Source organism: Bactrocera neohumeralis, chromosome 5 (genome assembly GCF_024586455.1).
Source record: "Bactrocera neohumeralis isolate Rockhampton chromosome 5, APGP_CSIRO_Bneo_wtdbg2-racon-allhic-juicebox.fasta_v2, whole genome shotgun sequence".
In the NCBI taxonomy this organism is placed as follows: Eukaryota; Metazoa; Arthropoda; class Insecta; order Diptera; family Tephritidae; genus Bactrocera; species Bactrocera neohumeralis.
This window is the reverse complement of record NC_065922.1, coordinates 36,389,048-36,413,462: the sequence shown is the minus strand read 5'-3', so window position 1 is coordinate 36,413,462 and position 24,415 is coordinate 36,389,048. Positions and strand designations below refer to the sequence as shown.

Below are 24,415 nucleotides of genomic sequence, written 5' to 3'. Positions count from 1 at the left end.
AAGTGAATTGCTCTGAATTTTTGAGCGTAATGGCGGATGGACTTATTCGGGTCTTCTTCGATACTCTGCTAGCGTCTTCGATGTGCTCTGTATGACGTCTCGGAGGACGATCATTGTCCACCAGAACGCGATACCGATTCATGGTCCGAATTATCGGTTCTGCTGGGCGATTATAACGAGCGAATATGTGAAGCAACGCATGTTGCGCGAACCGAGAAATTTTTTGGGTAATAAATTTGCACAAAAAAAAATTTAAATACAAACACTTGATTCTGATTGCTCAGTTTGTAAATCAACTATATCGTCGATTCTGACAAATGAGTATCTTTTTGAGGAGAAAAGGACGTGAGCAAAACTTCAGATTGATATCTGGATAAGCTGGAAGACTAGTTGTCGTGTGTGCACACGGGCAGACGGGCAGACAGATGGAAATGGCTAAATCGACTCACGTCGTCATGATGATCATTTATATACTTCATTTATTGCGTTCCCGATATTTTCTTCTTCGTGTAATAACGGTTTAAACGTTGGAATACACAACCAAGCGATTTGATTATATTTCATTAAAACACATGGCAATTACAAATGAAAATAACTTTATAACCAATATATTTAATACTTATTTGCTTTCATTTTACACTTCATTAAATTACACTTTTGGCGCCCGCTCTCCTGATTTACAGTAGCATATAGTCAGGGATTTTGTAATTAGCAAAAACGCCGCTGAAATTTATTACCCAACCAGTGCCGTCGTAGTTCACTGTTTTATGGAAGCGAATGCTGAGCGAACTGCGTGTGCTCTTATATTTCTTGGGATTATCCTAGAATAAGAAAATTACATGTGAATTACAAATAATTTATAAGGAGCTTTTGCACAAATAGCTTACCCCACCACAAAAGCGGCGCACAACATCCTCCGTGCCGTCGTCATCGCGTTCGATAACCTCCAAATAGTCGGAATGACAAGTGTTTTTGGTACCGAGATCGAATTCTGTATTGAATTTTGGATAATTTTTTGTATTATATATAATTGTAAATTTCCACTATTTATTAATAAACAACGCATGCGTGCCACAACTGGTTAATTATGCAATGATCTTGCGATGATTTGATTTGGTTAAACAGATGAAAAATGAATTTCATATTTATTTATTGTTTCTTTTAATGAAAAACACATAATGAAGATATCGCCCTAATCCTTTAAGGGATCGTCTCAGTGTGAAATTTACGAGAAATCGTTTTTTTGTGCATTATCGGATAGTAACACTGTAGTAAACATTCCCTCAAATTTTGAAATCGAAATTCAAATTATTACGGTCGCTGCAGCGTTTCTTGTAGAAAGGGAACAGAGTGGGGAACATGGCGACTCCAATCTTTAAACGCGTTTTTCTCAGAATGAAGTTTTTCAAAACGGTATTCACTCTCAAAGAGTTTTGAAGATATCTAGTTCCAATTTGGAGAAAACATTCTTTACGTCATTCGCTATCGCGTTATGGAAGGTTTTATTTTTAGAATTAGTCGTATATTTTTCTACGAAAAACTGTCGAAAAAAAGGCACAAATTCGATACTTTTGTTCAAACCGCCGCCAATTTGACAAATTTAAACAAAAAACAAAAAAAAAAAAAAAAAAAAAAGCTTTCATAGCGCGATTAAGATTAAATTACAGATTAACCATCTTTTTGAATTTTTTATTTTAGACCAAAATTGCGGCCGCGATCTTGGACATGGTACAGGACATTTTTTTTACGTGTCATTTCAACAATTTATTATACACCCAATAAATAAACATTAAAAAATAAAAATAATAAAAACGATCGTATTTAACGCTGCGTTATTCTATAGTTTATTAATTTAATACTCCTATCAAAGGTGGTATATATGATTGTGCTAATTTTTTTCATCTTGAGTACTTGGTTATTCCAAGTGTTCTACGTAGTCACCATCCAGTTACTGTAATGCTTTGGCGACGGTTAGGTCCTATAAAGCTCTTACACATGTGAAAAAGGAGTTAAAAACGGCGAGAAATCGCACCGTACGAAGTTCTAGAAGGTATGGTAAATCAGTTAAGGGACTTTTTTCAATAGCCTTTCTTTGACAGATCACGCGTGGGTCGTGTCAAGCTGTCATGTCAGTATTCTTCAGCATAGTTTTGCATTTCATAATGAAAAGACTTACTTTATTGTGGAAATTTACGTTCTGTAAAGAATGAGTTTCGAACACACGCTAAACTTATGGTCAACCTAATCGGCCTACTGAGTGTACTATTCGCAACATCATCAGCCATCTTGAGACCCAGAATTCATTATTGGACAATACATATTCGACCGAATAGACCACGTCCAGCACGCAGTGAAAAAATATAGAAGCTGTAGCTGAGAATGTACACGAAGATATTGGAGAGTCCATCCGGCGCCAACTCGGACTGACGTATGGAAAACTTGACGCTTTTTACGTCGAGATCATAAATTGAAAGTGTACAAAATACAGCTTGTGAGCCGGTGGAATCGTCGGTCCATACTTCTTCAAAAATGATGCCGGCGAAAACGTAACCGACAATGGCGACCGTTATCGCGCCATGATAATCGACTGTTTGATGCTTTTGAAATTGAAGATCCGATCGGCGATTTGGGACAAAAAACAGCCTGAAGAGATTCAAGAGCAGCCATTTCATCAAGAAAAATAACGGTTTTGTGTGGTTTGAGGTAATCGTTATGTTAAGTTATGAACTTCAATTAATATAACCTTTTCATTAGTTCATTAGTTACGGAAAGCAAAAACCACCATATTCTTGACATGCATATTAATATATGGTTTATGTACTATTGGTCGGAAGGAAATATTTATAATATTGGATATCTACACATATGAAACTCAAAGACAATACTTTCGAATTTTTCTAGTTATTCATATACGGAACTGAACACAGATTTTTAGAGCTTTCCTTTCATGGGCAAATGCATTTTTCCGAAAAGGAAGAAGTCGCACGGTGCTATATCAGGTGAGTACGGGGAGTGGGTAATGGTTAAAATGTGATTTTTGGTCAAATGATCGGTCAATATTGGCCGATCGATGAGAAATTTGGTCGTAGTCAATTTGCGGAACAAATCAAAATGCGATAAACGATATTTTGGAAATGTTCTCCATTCCCATGAACTAATGATTTACCTGATTTCTGATGAATTCACGTACAGTTTCGATGGAATTTCCGGTGATCACGCATTTGGATTGGCCCACATGTTGATCGACATTTATGTATGTCCTCACGACCACTTTGAAAACGTGGAAACCACTCGTGCAATCTGCTACGGGATAGGCAATCATCGCCATAAACTTGTCTCATCAATTGAAACCTTTCGGTAAAAGTTTTACCAATTTTAAAACAAAATTTAATGTTGGCTCTTTTTCGAAGCTCACTTTCGCACCGATAACACAAACATACTGACACTTAAAACGCAATAACTTCACTTCCAATCAATGAAATGTCATGAAATTCTCACTGGACAATCGATAAAGATAGCAGATTCTAACGCACCAGTCGACATATAGATGGCGCCACCAGGGGGTTAGATTCAAAAAGTCCTGCTTACTTTGGAACGCACCTTGTATATCTGAATCAGTGAGAGATGTGCGAAAAACCCGAAGGATCGCAAAAATTCATAACCGAATTCTTAAGAGATGTTAAGAAAAAATAAAATCAGACGCCAGCGGACCATAATTTAATAATAACTTTTTTTATGAAACATAAAACTAAGACTCATTTAGTTAACTTTTCTGTCAGACAAAAAAAAACTACAACACTATTTGAAAAGCAAAAAATCTCACATCGACTACTTGAATGATAAATGAATGCACTTAGATGACTACTAAAAATGTATGAAAAACTTACCATCAAAGGATAATAAGATATGTAGATTCGCAGGCACGCGTATATTCCAACGGCAATCGGAGTTATTTCGCACATTGTTGGGATAAAATGGATTGACGATAGTACCACGTGTATTATATATATTACCACCACAACCGGGTCCATCCTGGCTAGCCAAATAAGTAAACTCGAAACGCGTATAGTAACCGCTCATTTTCAAATGGATGCGCAACTTATTCGTGTTTGAGAAGAGCGCCTTGTCATTGCCGGTATATGAGCAGATCTTTTGCAGTGAACTATTGGTGTGAGAATCAAACACTTCCACATATTCTTTAACACATTCATATTCAGCAAAAATGACATCGCTATAGTAGAGACTGAGTGTGTAATTTTGTGGTGCTTCGATGTACACATCACACTCATCCGTTGTATCGGCGAGTTGCACGAAGCCTTGCGTGCCGGTGAAGTTGCGGAAACAGCCTGCAGAAATTGGAGAAAAGAATTTTATTTATTGATTTTTTTTTATTTTTGTTTTTTTTTTTGTAAGGTGTAGTTATATTTTGACATTTATCGAAAAAATATATATTCCAGTTTCAAATTACTAACATTACTAGAGACTTGCTAGAATAACTTCTTTGCTTTTCCTAGCACTTTTAAGCGGAATAAATTATGGGGAATTTAGGAAACTAGTTGAGGTATTCACATTAGAAGTCCAAGCTCTCCGCAGTCAGTCAAACGCATCCAAATAATATACATGTATACTATATGTGGACATTTTTCTGAAGCACTGTATTTATTTTTATAATTTTACATGCATTTTTAGGCGAACGTGCACCACTAGAAACTCCACCAAAAATTATGCAAACACCAACAAACAAATTGAAGCCCCAAGCACTGCGAGTCTCGGTCTTCTTGCACGAGTTCTTGCAAGTCTTTTGCGCAGAATTCAAGTTCGTCTGGCTAATGACGTTTTTCTTATGTTAAATAATCACTTGGGCGGAAATAATGCAACTTGTCGTCGATTGAATCTTTTCCTGCCACACACTAATGACTTTCCCACAAAGGGCAAGAGAATTTTTCTTTGGTAATAATATGCAGTGGTACCAAAAATTTATAAAAATCGGGTTGTTGTTATTGTAACGGGTACCTCATCCCCGTTAAGATGGTAAGGATCGACATCATTCAACAGAAGGCCCAAGAAACGTGCTGTTTCGATGATGTCGGACCGAAGGGAGAGGGTTGTCAGACGAGTAGGGTTAGTGGGGCATGCAAAGAGGTGGCCAGTGACATGCGGAGACTCCTTGCACGCAGGACATATATTAGATATGTATGTCGGGGTCTATTCTGGATAAGTGGGAGTTTGACCTGCTACAGTATCCAGAACGAAGCTGCGCAAGAGTCACTCTCGTTTCTTGCAGCAACTCGAGCTCCTCGTCTGCAATGGGTGGTTTGACTCCAAGTACGCAATTTACTGAGGGAGTCTATGAAGGTGATGATGGCTCCACTGTGATTGACGGTCAGTGCTTATCGAAAATTATCCGAAGTCTGGTCGGCGTCTTGTCTGATATCGTCGACGTAGTTGAGGAATGACTTCTTGATGTTCCTAGGAGGCGGTTCCTCTCCAAGCAGGTGACTGCAAGATGATTTCTGCGAAAGCATCCCAGCAGGAACTGCCTGGAGAAGAGTTCATTATGCTCCTTAACTGAGAGCAAACGGACCTTACTATGCAGGTGTTCGACGAGGCATCCTGTCATTGTTCAGAGTGCAGTGTTCTGACAAGTTTGTATTGATGCGGCGTAGTTAAGGTCCGGCTGACCGATTGCCTGTAAGTTGCCAATAACGTTTCTTTGTCCTTTCCCCATATGCCGCCGGCTAGCGACTTGTGGATTTTGTTGTGGCTCTGTACTTTGGCGATAATCGCGGTCGTATGAGAAGTGAAGAAGCACAGATTGTCAAAAGTCACACCTAAAGTTTTAAGATTATTGAAAGTCGGAATCTCAACGCCTTCGACTGCAATATTAAGGTCAAGTCTGCACTGCTTTTTTTGCTAGGCTCAGGTGGTGCGCGAAGATCGGAAGTAAGAACGTCTCAAGTGTCTTTACCACTGGGGAGAGGAGAGTTATCGGACGATATAACCCCCCTTTGTTGACGGGTTTTCCAGGTTTCAGTAGTGGGACCACTCTTCCCGTTTTCCGCACATCGGGTATTCGGAGAGTGGTCAGCGACAGCTTGAGGATCTTGGCAAGGAAGCTTACTCCCGTCGATCCTAGATGCTTTAGCATCAGCATGTTATACCATCAGGGTCAAAGGATTTGGACGATTTTGCCTTGTTGATGACACGCTGAACCTCGTCATCGGTAAAAGTAAGTGGTACGCAGTCTTTTGGCATTTTGCGCAGCCGTCGGGTAACACATCGTTTGGCTTTGTCTACCGAAGGGTGCAGTGTAAATTGCCAGCTAAAATAGCTCGTGCACTTCTTTGGGCCCGAAGAGGCATGACCGATACTACCTCCGGACCCTATATACCTAATATAAGAATTTCAAACTTCCAATTGACCGATATTTAAGCAATATGTAAGATATCCTAGCAAAATCAACAGAACGTATAATATAGGAAACACTATAGTTGAATGCTAAAAATGTGTGAAATCAATCCACCAATTACCCAAGCGCCCTTATACATACTATATTAATGATTTTAATTAGTCTAGTAGACTCTATATCGAATATATTGGTCAATATGAGAGTTCTCTTAAATTACTTGGTCCAACATACCTTCTACTGCATAGGCAGCCAATGTAAATCCTGTCTTCTCGATTTCATCATCAGTTTGGAATTTGATAATCAACGTATTGCCCGTGGAGTAATAGTCATCCGGTAATTGGTTGCCGCAATAAACATGATTGGTGGCATAATTACTCCATTGACCGCCACCCATTTGGCCATTGTGAATCACTTCAGTGCCGTAACCACGTTCCACTTCATATGCGTCCTGAAATAAGAAAACCCGAAAATGATGATAAGTAGCGGTAACGCCGGTGCACGCATTGAGATGTTACCTCTTTATTATAGATTCTCAGTGTATCACCACCACATTGGCCGGTGACATTTGAGCCTTCCAAATCCATATGTTCGAACTTCAAATGTATTGTTCTCGTGCTCTTCAATTTCCACAAACAACTCAAATGTTTGCCATAAAGCTGCTGTCCGGTGTTAGGTGATTTCAACACCAGTTTCTGTGTAAATATATATAAATTTGTCATATTTTTGTATGTGTGTGAGATGAGCACTTGATCCCTTAACGAACTCACCTCTTTACTCTTGACCTCCAATTCCATATTGCCACAGATTTTCGGTGTTGATGAAATCTTCAAACTAAAGCCGGCGCTTGTCTCCGCCGAATCGCTCACGAAACGCATAAATAACGCATTCTGCGAGGACATCATGCGTGCTGGCACAACATGTCCGCAAAATTGGCCAATCAGGTCACCGAATGGACCACCACCATCACGCATTTCAAGGAAGTCATCTTGACACTTTGCGCTCTCCTCCACATGAAAACTATTGAAATCGGCAAACAATTGGCGTCCGCTTGTTGTGGTGAATATATAAGCACAGTCCAAGTTATTCGCATAACCATTGGCGTATTTCGTAAAATCATAGGTGGCATTGTTGGCGTCCAGATGAATCTTTTGATCGCAATTAGGTATGAAGGTGATTAATGCCTTGAAGCCCACCGAATTTATGCTACGATCCGAATAAGTATGTATTAGACCACGATTGCCTGGAATATGTAACGGTGGTATGATACCAGTTAGGTTACCGCAGAACTTCGCAATGCGCTCGTTTTCCACGGGATATAAGGACTTATAAATCTTGACGCCATCAAAGTCACAATTTGTATCGCCCTCATAGTCGAAAAATTCAAACTTGATGAGTATTTTATAGTCGTCCGGCGCCGTTAAATTCCAAAAGCATTCGGTATTCGGTGGAAAAGTGCCATCCGTAAATTGGCGCGGCGTCTCGATCATCGTTGTATTGCGTACGGTGTAGCCGCAGACATTGGTGCTGTAGGCCAACTTGAAGCCACGCGAAGCAAACGAATGATCGGTGCGCAAGATTACGCTCACTTGATCACCACGAAAGCCATGCGCGCGCTGCGTACCACAATGCACCGTTTCCGCGATGTTACCATCGTTCTGCGTGTAAACTGTAACATTGTCGAAGAGACAACGCGTTATTGGCGGTGACTCGATTTCGAAGTCTACGAAATCCACCAAAACACCAGTTTTGATAGGCTCCTTTGGTATCACAGTGTAATTGCAATTGAGATTGTTAGGATAGCGCACCGGATAGCCGGGACTGACGATATATTGCTGTTCGGCTGTGGCATATAGTATGCCACCACAATTGCGCTCGAAATTCGCGGTAAAGCCATCACCCAGTGTGTCAGCGTCTGTGCGGAAAATCAGACGCATCTCTGTGGTGGTGCTATTCACCGATTGTGGCGGTTCACGTCCACAATAACGACCCAAATCTTCCCACGAGCCATTTGTTGTCTTCTGTTGCACAAGTAAATAATCTTTGGTGCAATTCTTACTCGTCTCAATAAAGAAGCGATCGGTGAAATGTAGGCCAATATGAAAACCAGCCTCAGTGGAAAGTGTCCAAACGCATTCGATATTATTCTTGTACTGATCGCTAAATGTGATCGGTCTAAATGGATAGGTGAGTGTGCCACCGCAACCGCTGCCTTGTTTCAGTGTTAAGTTGAACTTGGATTGTGTTTCGTAGTTGCGTGTGTAGTATTCCACAAATACACCACGCTCCACCACCATATTTTCCATGGATGATTGCGTGCAAAAACGTCCGAGATGTGGGAAATTCTGATTTGGTCCACCATATACTAATAGATATTGATCCTCGCAATTATCCTTGAAATCCGTTGACAATGAGACCTCGATCTGCGTACCCGCTGCCCAGTAATCCAGATCGTCCATATCATCTACGCTAAACTCATGATCCGGCCACACGGCCCAAGCGCACTCCAACACACCGCTATAGTTGGCCATTTGTGGCTCGGTTATGTTGAGGTCGTTGTAAATGGAGCGTATGCCGCCGCACTCATACACTTTGTACTTAAGTTCCAAGTTGGTTAGACGATTGCGTCTATTGCCCATTAACTTCATCGTGACGGGGTAGGGTAGTCGTGCAACGGCATGCGTTTCATTTTTACACAGCAACTCGGGCAGTATCTGTTGCGTGTTCAATTCCAATTTCAATGGCGACATATAGCCACAGAATGAGACATACAGCGCTGAGGTCGCATTTCGTTCATATTTCTCGACTGCCAGCGTTAATGTTTGATTGTCTTGCATTTTCAGCATGTAACTGCAGTAGATGTCGGAATCGTTGTTACGTCGGAAATGCATTACACCCTCGCCATTCGCTAATCGAACATTATGTTGACATACCTGTGAGTCTTCATCGGAAGAGAAGCGTAGTCTGAAGCCGCGATGTTGTGTGAACGAGAGTAGAAAGGCATCAATGGCCATTATGTTGTCGGTGGAGTAGACCGCGGCCGGTGGATTTGTGGTGACACGTGTAATTATCGATTGCATTTCAAAGTCATTGGCAAAACTGAGGCGTCCACGGAAAGAGCTGCTATGTCCGAACGAGTTGGTTACATTCAAGCCGGCGCCGATGTCAAAATCAAGTATTTCCACTTTAACACGTTTGCCTTTCGGTACGCGTATCTTCCAAGCGCAATGTGTGGGGCGTGTAACGCCCTGTGGATAGCCGGGCGTAAATAGTGTGCCACGTGGTGCGGTAATTGTCTCGCCACAACGCGTACCGATTGATGTATATGTGAGTTTGAATGTGTGTGTAGGTCTAAACTCTTTAATGTGATAGCGTATAACCAGTTTACTACTCTCGACGACGTAATTTCTGTTCTTCCGACTGCCGCAGATGCGCAGTGAATCAGTAACATTATCTGCACCATCATATGAAACGATCTCTTGTAATTCCAAATTGCTATCTGTGCTGCAACCTTCCGTGTCCGGCAATTCCATTTTCTCCACTACCAATTTGATTGTACTGCCACGCTCGACCTCGATTGTATATACACATTCAAAGTCATGTGCATCTTTCACTAGCGTACTATCGGGTGAGACGATTTCACCGTCGGGTTCATAATAAGAACCACCGCAACGACCGATCGACACAACGGCCTGGAAGCCGACATGCGGCTCTGAGATATCGGTATAATATTTTACACGCAACACATTGCCCGTCGTAAACTTCGTATTTGGCTTTGTTTTACCACAAAACAGACCGATCATCGGCATCAGTTCGGTGGCGCCATCGTTTAACTGCACATATTCGCGATCACATGTGCCCGACTGACTGTCGGATGGCACCAAATCGAAGTCGTCTTTGAATTCAATTGCTATAATGTGATGCATGGGCGCCGTCACACGCCAAATACACTCCGTATGTGGGTTCGGTATGTTGGGATAACTTGGAGAATTTATTGTTTTCGTACGATCGGCAGGTGTGTCTTCACTTAAAACCAACATATCGGAACATTCATGCGTTATTTCTTCGTAATGAAAAGCGGCCTTGAAATTTGGTCCGAGGTTGATGCGTGATAATTTTATGAATGCACGGTTCGAGGTGGTCTCCAGCACATCTGCGATGTTATTCTCACAATATTTACCCTTGCCGAGGAACGGTGAATCTTCGGCCAAGCCATTGCGTAGCAAAAAGTAAGTGCGACAATTAGCCACTTGATTATCTGGCGCCAAGTTAGATTCCAAAAATCGTATGCGTATACGTCGACTTTGGCGTACGTTTATCTTCCACACACATTCGGTTTGAAAACGATTGCTGCCTGATAATATTTCAGTGAGATTGACTAAAGCCTGTCTGACATTCATTACGGCACCGCATTCAACGTGTGCACTAGTTGAGAAACCAGTCTTATTTACACTTGAATCGGTGACAAAGGATAGTCTAAGATATGGGTTACCATGGTAGTCTTTAAATTCTTGTTCCTTCTTGTTGCAAAATCGTGCAGGCTCCTCCCAATTTTGCATGTCACTACTGGCCGAGATCGTAATGTAATCAGCCGAGCATTCCGATATATCTTCCAAATCTACCTTAGCTATTTGTAGCACGACATGTGTAGCGGGATTTTTCGGCATGAGTACCCAGCTACAGTTGAGCGAGGGCGCGTAACCATCGGGATAACCAGGTGAATTGATAAATATCGATTTGTCTATAGAATATGAATTTCTGCCACAAAGCGCTGCGTTTTCTTCTAAGGTTTGATTATTTTTGAAGTCTTCCTTTGAAATGGTTGACCAATCAATTTGGAAGGGTCCACGATATGACTTTATGTAAACTATATTTGTACTGGAGTGCACATAATGTGTATTAGAATAATCTATTTGAAGTCCTATATCTGAATAGCCATCGTAGATCTGTTAGGCATAAATTTAGCAAGCAAATGTATAAACAATATTTTGAGGTTAGTTTCATTAGTATAGGCAGTCATATGCTTCTACTAAGAGTAAAGTTTTTAATGATCCATAATAACTGTCAGAAATGTATGATAAATGGATTAGGTCAGAACTAAGAATAAACATTAACTTCGGCTGCACCGAGGAAGATCAAATCACACCCGAACTAGTCCTTAAAAACGGCACACGCAAACCGAATCGATAAATATTTTTTGACAGTATATGAATCTGAACAATTTCTTCGAAGATTGTAGCATTGTCTTCATGAAACTGGAAACTAAAATCAAGAATTGTCCAAATTCGTAGTAACCAATACTTTTCTGTACCGATGTTGTTGCCGTTATAGCAGCAGAAAATATTGCTGAGATAATTTAGAGGAATGGTGCGGAGTTGACAATCCTTGGCCGGATAAAAATCCGGGTTCGTTCCAGTTATTTAGACCCGACTACCGTGGGAACGGTAGAACCGATCATTAGAGGCTGTTGATGATGTCTACCAATTCCACTTTTACTTTTGTAATGCAACAACTCATAACGTACGGTTATACGAAAATAAAACAGTAACATTAACTTCGGCTGCACCGGGGAAGATCAAATCACACCCGAACTAGTCCTTAAAAACGGCACACGCAAACCGAATCGATAAATATTTTTTGACAGTATATGAATCTGAACAATTTCTTCGAAGATTGTAGCATTGTCCTTATGAAACTGGAAACTAAAATCAAGAATTGTCCAAATTCGTAGTAACCAATACTTTTCTGTACCGATGTTGTTGCCGTTATAGCAGCAGAAAATATTGCTGAGATAATTTAGAGGAATGGTGCCGAGTTGACAATCCTTGGCCGGATAAAAATCCGGGTTCGTTCCAGTTATTTAGACCCGACTATCGTGGGAACGGTAGAACCGATCTTTAGAGGCTGTTGATGAGGCCTACTAATCCCCCGCTTACTTTTACAATGCAACAACTCATAACGAACGCTTATACGAAAATAAAACAGGCGCGAATTTATCTCCAGATGTGGACTATTTCCTCAGCAGTATTTTTAAGAGTTATTTCTAATTTGAATTTGAACACCACTACCTCAGTGTCAGCTTAACTATGATTGCCCGTTTTGTAAGTCAATGATCCCTACAACATTTTCACTTACCTTAATAAATGGCATATCGACATCTATTATATGACTCAGCAACAGTAGGAGCACATATTCTTTGTCGACAGTTATACGCCAGGTGTATGGTTCATCAGTACGGAACTTGGTGGGATAATGCGGCGATTGTATAGTGCCATTTTTGCCATTTAACTCATTGTGTGTTGCTTTAAAAAGAGTAAAGGCGTCAGTACTACAGATTATAGTACAAAACAAAGTTTCCACATCACAACTTACCATAATTGTAGGATGCGATAAAGCCGTTGCCTACAACGTCATTATCGCTGCCAAACTTAATCCACACTGTTTGAAGGCCGGTTATGGGTGATGGTATGTTACTGCCGCAGAACAATCCCATCAAACGGCCACTTTCCGTGGACTCGCGCACTTCCAAGTAATCTTTATTGCAACCGTCTGACAGTTCCGTATCGAAAGCTTCAATTGTGAGCACAATCGAATTGCCTTCACTCGCCACAATATACCATTCGCAATCGATATTCACCGGATATGAGGACGGATAATAGGGTGAGGCGAATTTGCCGCTTAACGACATGTAATAGCCACCGCACCAATTGTCCGTCAATTGGTAGTAACCTTCGAATTCCGTTGTTACATTCATTGGCACCGTGATGGTGAGCGCATGTCCGTTGGAAATGACATTTGCGGGATGAGTTTTGCAAAACTTGCTGCGCAGCGGTGCTGTGCGATCCACGCCATCATATATCTATTTGTTTAGGTATTTTGAAGAATTTTGAAAGGATTTTAGAAAATAACGGTATTTGAAAATTGTTTTTCAAAAATGTACCTTGACACCTTGCTCAATACAGTCTTCTTCAAGCATTGCCGACAAGGATATTAAGGGGCTCAACTGAACGTGAATGGGTGTGAATTGTACGTGTTTGCTGAGATCCTTTGCCACCAAATGCCATTCGCAAGTTTCATTCGTTACCGCATTGCGACTAATTGCCAAATAGCCAACATCATCGTCAACGAGCAAAATATTTTGTCCACAGTTCTGTGTAGGAAATAAGCACAATTATATGGTCAGTAAATATGTATATATGATTAAATGTGTGCAGAGGTGTGCATTTTTTAATAAAAAATTTTGGATTAAAAATTACATTTTAAAATTTTTTCTCAATTATGGGGTTTTTGGGTTAAAAAATTATCTTTTCATTCCGTTGTGTCTGATAAAATTTTTTCGATCCGGGGTTTGGAAAAAAAAATATTTAAAAATTATTTTTAATTAAATTTTCGGCACTACAAAAAAAAAAAACAAGGAAAAACGTTGACTTCGTTACGAATACAAAAGATTCCATAAAGAATAATTACCTCCTTGTAGGACAATTTGAAACCCTTCTCTTGCATGCTATCATCACTTTCAAATCGCACCACTGCTGTATTGGTGGTGGTCACCCATTCGTTCTGTGTTGAATCCGAATAACCACACTCCTTGAATAATAGCTTTTCTTGCGCTTCTTGCGCTGGACGATCACTATCGCTGTTGGCACTTTCGTACGCTTCTACAAAGTCCATTTCGCAAGAGTAATAGTTTTCCATTTCAATTTCTTCCAAAGTCAATGTGATGGTATGATGAGGGTTTACTTCGATGGTCCACTCGCACCTTGCGTCGGGCGGATAATTTAGCGGATAATTCGGTGATGTAATTACACCGTTTTTACTGGCCAGCACACCACCACATTCTATGAAAACAAAAAAAAATGTTTCATTATAATCGAAAAAACATCTGTTCTCTACTTTTGGTCTACAGATGGAGGAGGTTCTTATAGTTTTTGGAGACATTTGGACAAATAAGAAAGTGCTTAACTTCAAAGAGAAGCTGTTAAATAACATAAATATCTTTTTCAATTGTTCATAAAGGAGTTCAAACGTACAAGACCTTCCATTTGAAGCACAACCTTAATACGCATACAGGAAATAGGAGAACAGGTTCAGTAAAAACAAAATATTGTAATAGTGCTTACGTGATTTCAATATCTTATAGCTAGCCTTGAAGCCTTTTCCATTGTGTTCCTTGTTGCTAATAAAACGCACGTATAGTTGATGACTCGAGCTTGTGATAACTAAACTATCCTGTCTGCCACAATGTCTTTCTTTATTATTAGTGCTGTTCATATGACTGGATATCTGCAATTACAGGTCGATTAGGTTATGTTTTGAGGTTTTACTTTTTTGAATCGCAAACAGTTTGTATTTTTTTTTTTTTACGATCGCAACATATAAAAAACGGAACGCAAAGTAAAATATTTAATATATAGTATATTGCGGCAAAAAGTACCCGCAAAACGTAAGTAAAACGCAAAGTATTTAATTATTCGATCGACTGAAAACGCGTTCCACTGAGCATCAATTTCAGTTTAGGGAACAAGAAAAAAACACACGGACCGAAATCTGGTGAATACGGTGGTTGTTCCATGGTATTCTCTGCGTTTTTGGCTTTAAATTCGCTTACAATTGTACTCTTTTTGAAAAAAAAAAAAATCAGCTTTACCGGGACGAGTCGAGCAAGCACGCATTTCATACCTAAAATATACACCAAAATCAATCGAACGGACACGCGAGAGATGTCGAACCCTTTTGCCATCTCTCTAACACTTCCCTGACGATTTTCAAGCACCATATCCTCACTTTTTTTTAATATTTTCATCAGTGGAAGAGGCCGAAGTCATTTATCCGGGGATTCAATTACAATTTTCAATTTGTTTTCCATGCAAGCATTTGCTTTTGATCGACCAGTGTGTATGGCAGCTATATGCTATAGTAGTACGATATCGGTGGTTCTGACAAATTAGAAGCCTCTTGAAGCGAAAAAACGTGTGAAAAAATTGATGTCACAAATTGAAGGACCAGTTCGCGTATATGTATACAGACAGACGAACATGCTTAAATCGACTCTTCATCTTAAAATTATTTATATACATTTTATAGGTTCGCCGACGTAGCCTTTTCGTTACAGCGTTTAAAAATATATGCAACAAAAAATGTACTAAATTCACATAACTGTTTTTTGGCAATGTACAAACTTTTATCGGTCTATTGACAATTACGACAAACTACTTGCACTCACCACCAACGCATCATGGGTGCAATTAACCGTTTCCTCAATATCCAAATCCGTTATCGTTAATTCAACACCTTGACCGGGCGTCGTTTTGATTTCCCACATACACTCTATGTCATTTGGATACGGTAGTGGATGATTCGGCGATTCAAATTCACCGGTTGCACGATGGAACACTTGTACACAACCGAACATGGCATATTCCAAACGGAAATTCATCCAAGTAGTGTTCTGTATAATGTTAAGTACATTGCCCGTTGTTGTGTAGTTCTCATTTAGCGATAGTAGATGAAATAGAGTTTCATTCTTGCCAGGCTCTTTGAAGGTAAGATCATGACCTCCCTCACTTTTTTCATAATGTGAAAATTGTAGTACAATTTTATTGCCCTTGGGCGCTTGAATGGTCCACGAACAATTGATGGGATCTTTAAAATAGGGATTACCGTAGTTTGGACTTTCGATAACACCAGTAATATCGGTAATAGTACGCGAACAATTCGTATAGTACGATAAAAGGAAGCCACGTTCTCGTTGTGAGCCGTCGGTGCGGAAACGCAATAACGCTTCATTGCTTGTGGTATACAACTGTTTGGGTTCATCGCGCTCAAGCTGGCATAATTTCGCCAAAAGTGGATGCATATCGTTGCGTCCATTGAATATTTCCAAGAAATCATAGTGACAGTTGAACAATTCCTCAATCGACAGATCTTCAATAGTGAAATGTATGGACGAGCCTTTCGGCACTTGTATATGCCAATCACACTCAGCATTGTGTGGATATGGATTGGGGTAGCGTGGTGAGGCGATTACACCGCTGTCAGCATTTATATTGCCACCGCAGCCGTTCGAGTATACAGCCCAGTGTATTTGGAAACCACGTGCATTGATGAAATTATCGCTATGAAAGTGTATGCGCATCTGATGGGTGAATGATGGTATTTGACGTGGTATGAGGGTGCCGCAGTATTTGTTGATTAGCGGTGATTTCTCGGAGCCACCGTTACTATAAGAAAACATACAATACAATTTTATTAAAAAAAGGGGACTTCAAAAAATAAGAAACTTAGTTTTTCGAAACTTACCGCACCTCCAGCCAGTCATTTTCACAATTATCGCTCGCTTGCAGCTCAAACATATCGAAATCTAGTTTCATTTGCGTATTCTCTGGCGTATTGATTACCCATATGCAGTCCACACCATTTGTGTAGTTGGATGGATAGTCCGGCGAATAGAGGCGTCCGGTCGAAGAGAATATTTCTCCACCACAATGTTTGCTAAGGTCAAGGAACTCATAAGTAGCCTCGAAGCCCGCATCGCTTTCGGAACTATCTGAGACGAATTTGAGTGTTAAAAGACGCGAATAGCTTGAGAATGAAGGCGGAGACTCGCAGTATCTAATAAACAAAGATATACATGAAGATATTGTAAAAACGGTTAACTTCGATTGCCCGTAGGCTATAATAGTCTTCACAAGTGTATTATAGTAGCATAAGAAGGTATAAAAATATTGTTATCTTGATTTTGATCGGTAAGTCTTAATATCATTGGCCTTAACAACCGCGCCAGAATGGAAAAGGCAGCGAAGCAAATGGGTCTGGTGGTAAACGAGGACAAGACGAAATATCTTCCTTCTGTCATCAAACAAACAGTCGTTGCACTCGCGACTAGGCACCCACGTCACTGTTGACATAACTTCGAACTTGTAGATAATTTCGTCTATCTTGGAACTAGTATTACCACCAACAACAATGTCAGCCTCGAAATCCAACGCAGAATAACTCTTGCCAACAAATGCTCCTTTGGACTGAGTAGGCAATTGAGAAGACTCTTTGGTCCAAAGACCAAAATCTATAAGTCCATCATTATACCCGTTCTGCTATATAGTGCTGAGGCATGGACGCTGACAAATCTGATGAGTCGACGGTAAAATTTTTCGAGAGAAACGTTCTGCGGAAGATTTATGGTCCTTTGCGCATTGTTATCGGCGAATATCGCATGCTATGGAACGATGAGCTGTACGAGATATACTACGACGATATCGAATTAAGAGATAGCGGCTACGCTGGCTAGGTCATGTCGTAAGAATGGACGGAAAGAACCCAGCTCTGAAAGTATTCGACGCAGTACCCGTCGGGGGAAGCAGAGGAAGAGGAAGACCTCCACTCCGTTGGAAAGATCAGGTGAACAAGGACCTGGCTACACTTGGAATATCCAATTGGCGATAAACAGCGAAAAGGAGGAACGACTGATGCGTTGTTGTAAACTTGGCTATAACCGCGTGAACGGTATCTACGCCAACAAAGAAGTTTATAAAAATTATCAGAAAGTTGGCTTTAAATCGAAACACCTCTCAAACTATACCGTAAAGGTCAACATCCCAATATATATAAATATAATAGCAACCTTAAAAAAATCAACACTTACCTGCCCAAAGGATGCGCATCATCAGCTTTCGGCAAAGTATCAAAGATTTCCACATAATCGTACATACAATCCATATTTTTTTCCAAGCGAAATGAATTCCAGTTGATCATAATACCTTTGCCTTCCGGCGCCATTATTACCCAGTAACACTCCATATTGTCCAAATACATCTCATTCTCGCCAGTGGGCAGACGTATCTTCTGACCAGGCTTGGTAAACACGCCACCACAATCTGTTTTACCCATCGGTATGGAAAGATATTCCAGTTTGAAACCTTTACCCCATGTAGTAATGCCAGTTTTGAATGTCAAAATAAGCATATTGGCTTTGGAGACAAACTCAATGGGTGGTGTGCTGTTGCCGCAGTAAGGACCCATAATATTTTGATTGAGACCATCGTTGATCTGTGTATATGCACCTTAATATGTGTTTCTGAATTAGCAAACTGACAAATACTTACTCTAAGCGAGCTAAAGGCACAACCGCTTGCATCCACGCTGCTATCTTTGATATCGAAATCCAAAAGTTTAACCGATATAACGGTGTTTGGTTCGGTGGTAATTTTATAATTGCAGAAACGTTCAATATTACTCAATACCGGATAACCCGGCGACATCACAATACCATTTGGACTCTCATAAGTGTAAGAACAATCTGTAATTGTGTGCGATATTTTAGATTATAGATTAGGTTAGGTAAACGACGTATAATCCATATGACACACATATCTGAAAAGTAGCAAAATGTTGCGCCAATGTTCGACCTACTTACCAGCTTCATATTTCAGTTCGAATTTACCACGTTTGGCAAAGTATTTTATACGTAGGCCATTGTATAAGGAATGTAGAAGTACTGGCGGATTAGAGTTATAGGCACCGCAGTACTTGGCCTGTAGTGTAAGTTCTTGTGTACTCGGGTTTCTATCGAAGAACTTGAATATAAAAGTATATTATAAATACAATGTCCATAGTTTTAGCAGATTAATAACTATTGAAATATAGCTTTGCTAACCTCCAAGCAATCATCGTCGCCCAATTCGAATTTTTTAAACTCGATCTTAATCGATTCACTCATTGGCATTTTTATATCATATTCACAAGATATTGAATCTTCCAATGAATTCGGTGATGTGATTGTGCCTTGCTTAGTTGTGTAGGTGCCACCACAGCCTGGCACACGCTCCTCAGTCGAATAGTATATTTGAAAGCCCGCATCTGTATCGATATTGTCGGAATGGAAACGAATGATGGCCTCATTGGTAGGCAGCAATAGCGGTGAAGGTGCAGTTGAATTGCAATATTTCACTATGGTCGATTCGGCAATGGCGTCGATGATCTGGAAATAATAAAGATAAGGATAAATTAATAAAGCGATTCGAAAAATAAAAAATAACATTCATTTCGGTTGCAACAAAGCTGTAATACCTTCCACAGGTGCATGTTTTATAGCATAAAGGGGTTAAAAAGATTTTAATCTTGATTTCGATCGGTCTGTTTGTAAGGTATATAGCAAACGGACCGATCAAAATGAAAATAGAGTAATCCGATCTGAACCATTTCTTCAGAAATTGCACTATTGCCTTAGTCACTAACTCATACGTCTTAGCGTTCCGATATTGGCGGTTCCGACAAATGAGCACGATCTTGGAAAGAAAAATACGTATCCAAAATTTCAAAACGACTTCTCAAATACTGAGAGACCAGTTCGCGTATATACAGACAGACCGAAGGAGAAGGATCAGTTCAAACTAGCGCTACATCTCTTATACATAAAAAATATATATTTGCTGACTCTGCTGTCTAAGTTTACGATTACGCCGAAATCGGTCTAGACTATAACTTTATCAGAAGCTATAACCAGTGCCAAGTTTAAGGAATAAGGGTTTTTGCAGCGTAGCAAACGATTGAGTCACCCTTGAAAGATTGTTTAATAACATTTAGGTGTACAGAGGCTTTACCATCTTGATATAATAAAACTTAACTTCAAAATATAACGGACACTCACCTCCAGGTAGTCGAAATTACAACTATCATGTTTTTCGATTTGCAAACTGAAGAATGTCAACTTGATGCGCTTATTATTCGGCGCCTTCAAATGCCACTGACAATCACGATTCTTCGGATAGTTACCCGGTGAACCGGGTGAAGACACCGTGCCATGCGATTCGAGCTCAATAATACCGCCACATTGCGGCGGTACGGAGTTCCAATCCAATTCGAAACCGGCCTTAGCTGTAGAGTTATCAGATCGGAACCACAAATACAAGTCACTGCTGCTGGAGATAATATTGCCGCCCCTCGGCTTACGTGTGCCACAAAAACGTCCAATAATTTGCGCAGCAGCTGTACGACCATCATTGATCTGCAGCCAATCAAAACGACACTCAGTGGCGTCTTCCAATTCGAAAGCGCTAAATGTGACATTCAACACCAACGACTCGTTCGTGCGTATAACCCAAGCGCACTGAGCCATGTGATCATAAGCGGAACCTTGGGGATATTTCAAATGTCCCGTCATACCGGTCAGTATGCCGCCGCAACGACTAAAGCGTGCATCACATAAACGACCACTGAAGCCAGGCGCGCAACGACATTCGAACTGTGTGCCGCCCGTGGAGCGACAGCGTCCATTGTTGCGGCAAGGATTCGGTGAGCACGAATTGGTGATATCCGCACATGTTGGACCGGTGTAACCCATTGGACAGATGCAGATGAATTTGTCGTTAGATTCTACGCAGGTGCCGCCGTTCTACAATGAAAAAATTAAATAAAAATTTAAGGATATCATTATAAAGAATTGACAATAGAATCTCATACCATGCACGGCAGTACATCGCAACGTTGATGTGTATTGGGCACACAACCATTTAGACCCACGCCACTGCCCACCATGCCTGCTGGGCAAGAGCAAACTACAGTGTTCGAGACTTCGGTGCATTTAGCCAGCGGATGGCAGTAGTTGTTGAGCGCGCAGCTGGTCGCCGTAGCGCCATTGCCATCGATGTTGCCGCCGCGTCGCTCACAAGTGCGGCCATCACCAATCCAACCGAGTGGACAGTCACCACAATGATAGGAACCCTGAATTGGAAATAGATTAAAGTAAAAAAGGACGTCAAATCTTATGCACACGCTTTTCTACCTGAGCACTTCATACTTACATAGGTATTTATGCACGCAACGCGTGGACTCATACTGCAACCGCCATTTTGTGTAGCACATTCGTCAATATCACGACAATTAACACCGTTACCGGTTAAACCGGCAGCACACGGACTGCACGTAAAGGAACCGGGTAAATTAATACATTTGGTTTCGCATGGCGGATGCGATTCGTTACATTCATCCACATCGACGGTACATGACGGCGTCAGACCATTGGTTTTCCAACCCACATCGCAAATACACTTGTAGCCAAAATCATCGTTACTGCTTACACAGGTGCCGTGACCGCAGAGCTCCCATGAGGAGGATTGCATGCAATCACCTTTGCGTTGGGTACAGTGTATGCCGTACCAACCAGCGGTGCAAATGCAATTGTAACCGCCATGCTGATTTACACATTGACCGCCATTTTGACAGCCCAAATCGGTGCCGGCGTAGAGAGCACATTCATTGACATCTTTCTGACAAGTAGCGCCCTAAAATAAATTGATCTCTAGTGATTAGGGTTACGAATTTCATGAAAAACTCGCTCGAGGTAAACGGAACGGAGACCGAGTTTTATCCATCAAAGAACTGCTTGCTAACATTCTACAAAAATATTATCTTCTCTGTCGTTAGATATTCTTTGTGTCTAATATTTATTCAGAGATCGTATCCGAAATCTTAAACCTAAGTCTGAGGAAGAGATACTCAAACCCGAGTCTCAAAAAGAGAAACTCTCTCCTTGTTCTCACAAATTTATCTCCACTTCAAAGCGTATTTTTTTTCTGTTTATTCTTCAGTGAAATCGGAACACAGAATAATCATGGACTTTGCAGCACTTCTGGATTCCTAAATAAATCCTACCTACTCGTGGTAATGTCGATATCCCAGTAACATGGGTTTGACTTGAAAGCATTGATTTTTATGATGCTGTGAAAAGCAGACGAGGAAGCTTCAGACATACCAGAACACTGCACTTCGGACTATAACGGGATGCCTCTTGATGTCTCCTATCGAACATCTTCGGAGTGAGCAAGAACCATCCCTGTTGTCACCTGCTTGAAGCGTATCCGCCTCCTAGGAGCATCAAGAGGTTCTTCCTCAACTACTTCGACGACATAACGCCGACCAGACTTCGAACGCAACTAACTGCATACATGCACTCACCGCCCTTCACAGCGGAGCCATAAACACCTTCACCGACTCGCTCTCAGTGAATGGCGTACTTGGGAGTCAAACCACCACCCATTGCAGACGGCGAACTCGAGCTGTCATGAGAACCGACAGTGACCATTGCGCAGCTTCGTTCTGGATACTATAGCAGATTAAGCTTTTACATATGCAGAATCGACCCTAACATATCGAATATGTATACATATTTCTAGGAAGCAACGAGTCCCCGCATGACTTTAACCACCTCTTTGCATAACCCTACACATCTGACACTCCTCTCCCTATGGTCCGACCGTTGATGACCTCGATGACGACTTATCTGAACCTTACCACCCTACCGGGAGCTAGATAACAGTTACAACAACAACAAAATGAACCAAGAATGAACCTTATGTTTCTCTCATTCTCTCACAGTTTCCTCTTTCTATCCCTTCCCTGCTGCAAATCTCAACGGATTTGAGAATATCTGAACTGAGTTACTTGTTTTTTGTAGTCTCAAAGTCTATTTTCGACATGTCTTTGGCATAAATTTTATAGGGTCTTTATTAAACAATTTTCTTTACATTTACTCCCACATTATGCCATTCAATTAATAAATACTCCTCAAAAAAAATCTATGACTCTCTTTCGTTTTAATTTAATTTAATTTAATTTGCCTTGCTTTCTCTCCTCTCTCAATTTGTCAAATTAAATTTGTCTCCTTTCCTCTCTTCTCTCTCAATTTGTCAAATTAAACTTGTCTTCCTTCCTCTCTTCTCTCTCAATTTGACAAATTGAATTGAAATTTAATTTGTCTCGCTTTCTCTCCTTTCTCAATTTGACAAATTTAATTTGTCTCTCTACCTCTCCTCTCTCGCTAAATTTCGTGCAAGTCACTTACCTCAAAGTTTTTCGTACATTGACAAAGGAAGCTCCCAAACATATTTATACAAGTTCCGCCATTATCGCAAGGATTACTCTTACAGCTGTCCAATTCGAGCCGCTGTTGCAGGCTCTGTACTCTTCGTTCTACGCTCTGCAAACGAGTTTGGAAGCGTTGTATTGATCGATTATACATGCGAGTCCTAAGAGCGGTGCCAAGAAAGAAGGCGTTTACTATAAACAGTTATGCCACAACCTCCACCGCTTACCTATTCAACATCGTATTCAAACGTCTATTCAAACCATTTGTACCGAAGACATAGCTGCGCAATGTGTTATACTCATTGGAGAGTTGTATCAAGTTATCCGCTTCGATGACATCTTTACGCTTTGAAGAGGAGCCATTGTAAGTGCCACCGACCAAAAGAAGATCCAATAAGTCATATTCGTCGTTGATATTAATGCGTGAGCTGCCATCCAGACGAAAAGTGATGTTGCGATTCAGGCCAGATTCCACAATTAGATTGCCGTCTTTGGTTATAATTTTCGGTCTGGAAGCGAAGAAACACATTAACGCACATAATATTTTGAGGGGGCGTATAGCACATATTTCTTTATGCACTTAACACTTACGAGTTAACAAATCCATCAACGGGATTCTCCAAATATATTATGAACACGATTAGCAGCGCTGCGCCGCGGCAGGATAATATTATCCTGTTCAGCGACATGATTATTCAGCAAGCACTTCACTTCGGCATCAACACTTTTGCTGTTATAAACTTATTATAAATCACACTGATCACAAAATATATTTTGTTGCTGCTGCACGAGCTGCTGGAGCAAGACTGTGCAGCTTGGTTAACTGGATCTCACGAAATAAATTCGGGGCGTCACATTTTATCGCTAACGTTGTAACGCCCCCTTAAATACCTGCTCTCATATATATGCACACAATCAAATATTTGTAGCACATATTTGCAAATTAGATAACAGTTTAGCATCAGCTCGTACCAATTGGTTACATGGATTTTTGTCAATATCTGACGCCATGGAGCAGGGTATAAGTAAAATGCAGTAAGAAGCAAGCTTCCTAAATAATCATATTTTTCACATCGAGCCCCCATTTTTCAACTTTGTGTGATCAAAATTTGATAATTTCTCGGATAGCAGGGCAGTACAATAAGTCAG

The 24,415-nt window shown here is 40.7% G+C and overlaps 1 protein-coding gene across 1 annotated transcript; it reads right to left on the bottom strand.

Moving 5' to 3' along the window:
- Window positions 1-579: 579 nt before the first annotated feature.
- LOC126758130 (cubilin homolog) lies at window positions 580-24,050 on the bottom strand. The gene is made up of 23 exons (XM_050472200.1): window positions 23,858-24,050; window positions 23,494-23,775; window positions 23,244-23,427; window positions 21,205-21,684; window positions 20,864-21,124; window positions 20,052-20,795; window positions 19,059-19,382; window positions 18,819-18,978; window positions 18,508-18,701; window positions 18,048-18,451; window positions 16,706-17,017; window positions 15,630-16,626; window positions 14,527-14,689; window positions 13,874-14,244; window positions 13,347-13,556; window positions 12,779-13,265; window positions 12,542-12,708; window positions 7,177-11,352; window positions 6,925-7,101; window positions 6,641-6,857; window positions 3,888-4,346; window positions 888-991; window positions 580-821 (listed from the first exon to the last, which is right to left on the bottom strand). The coding sequence occupies exons 1-23, from the start codon at window positions 23,953-23,955 to the stop codon at window positions 678-680; spliced, it is 11,115 nt and encodes a 3,704-aa protein (XP_050328157.1). The 5' UTR covers window positions 23,956-24,050; the 3' UTR covers window positions 580-677.
- Between the last annotated feature and the right edge of the window lie 365 nt (window positions 24,051-24,415).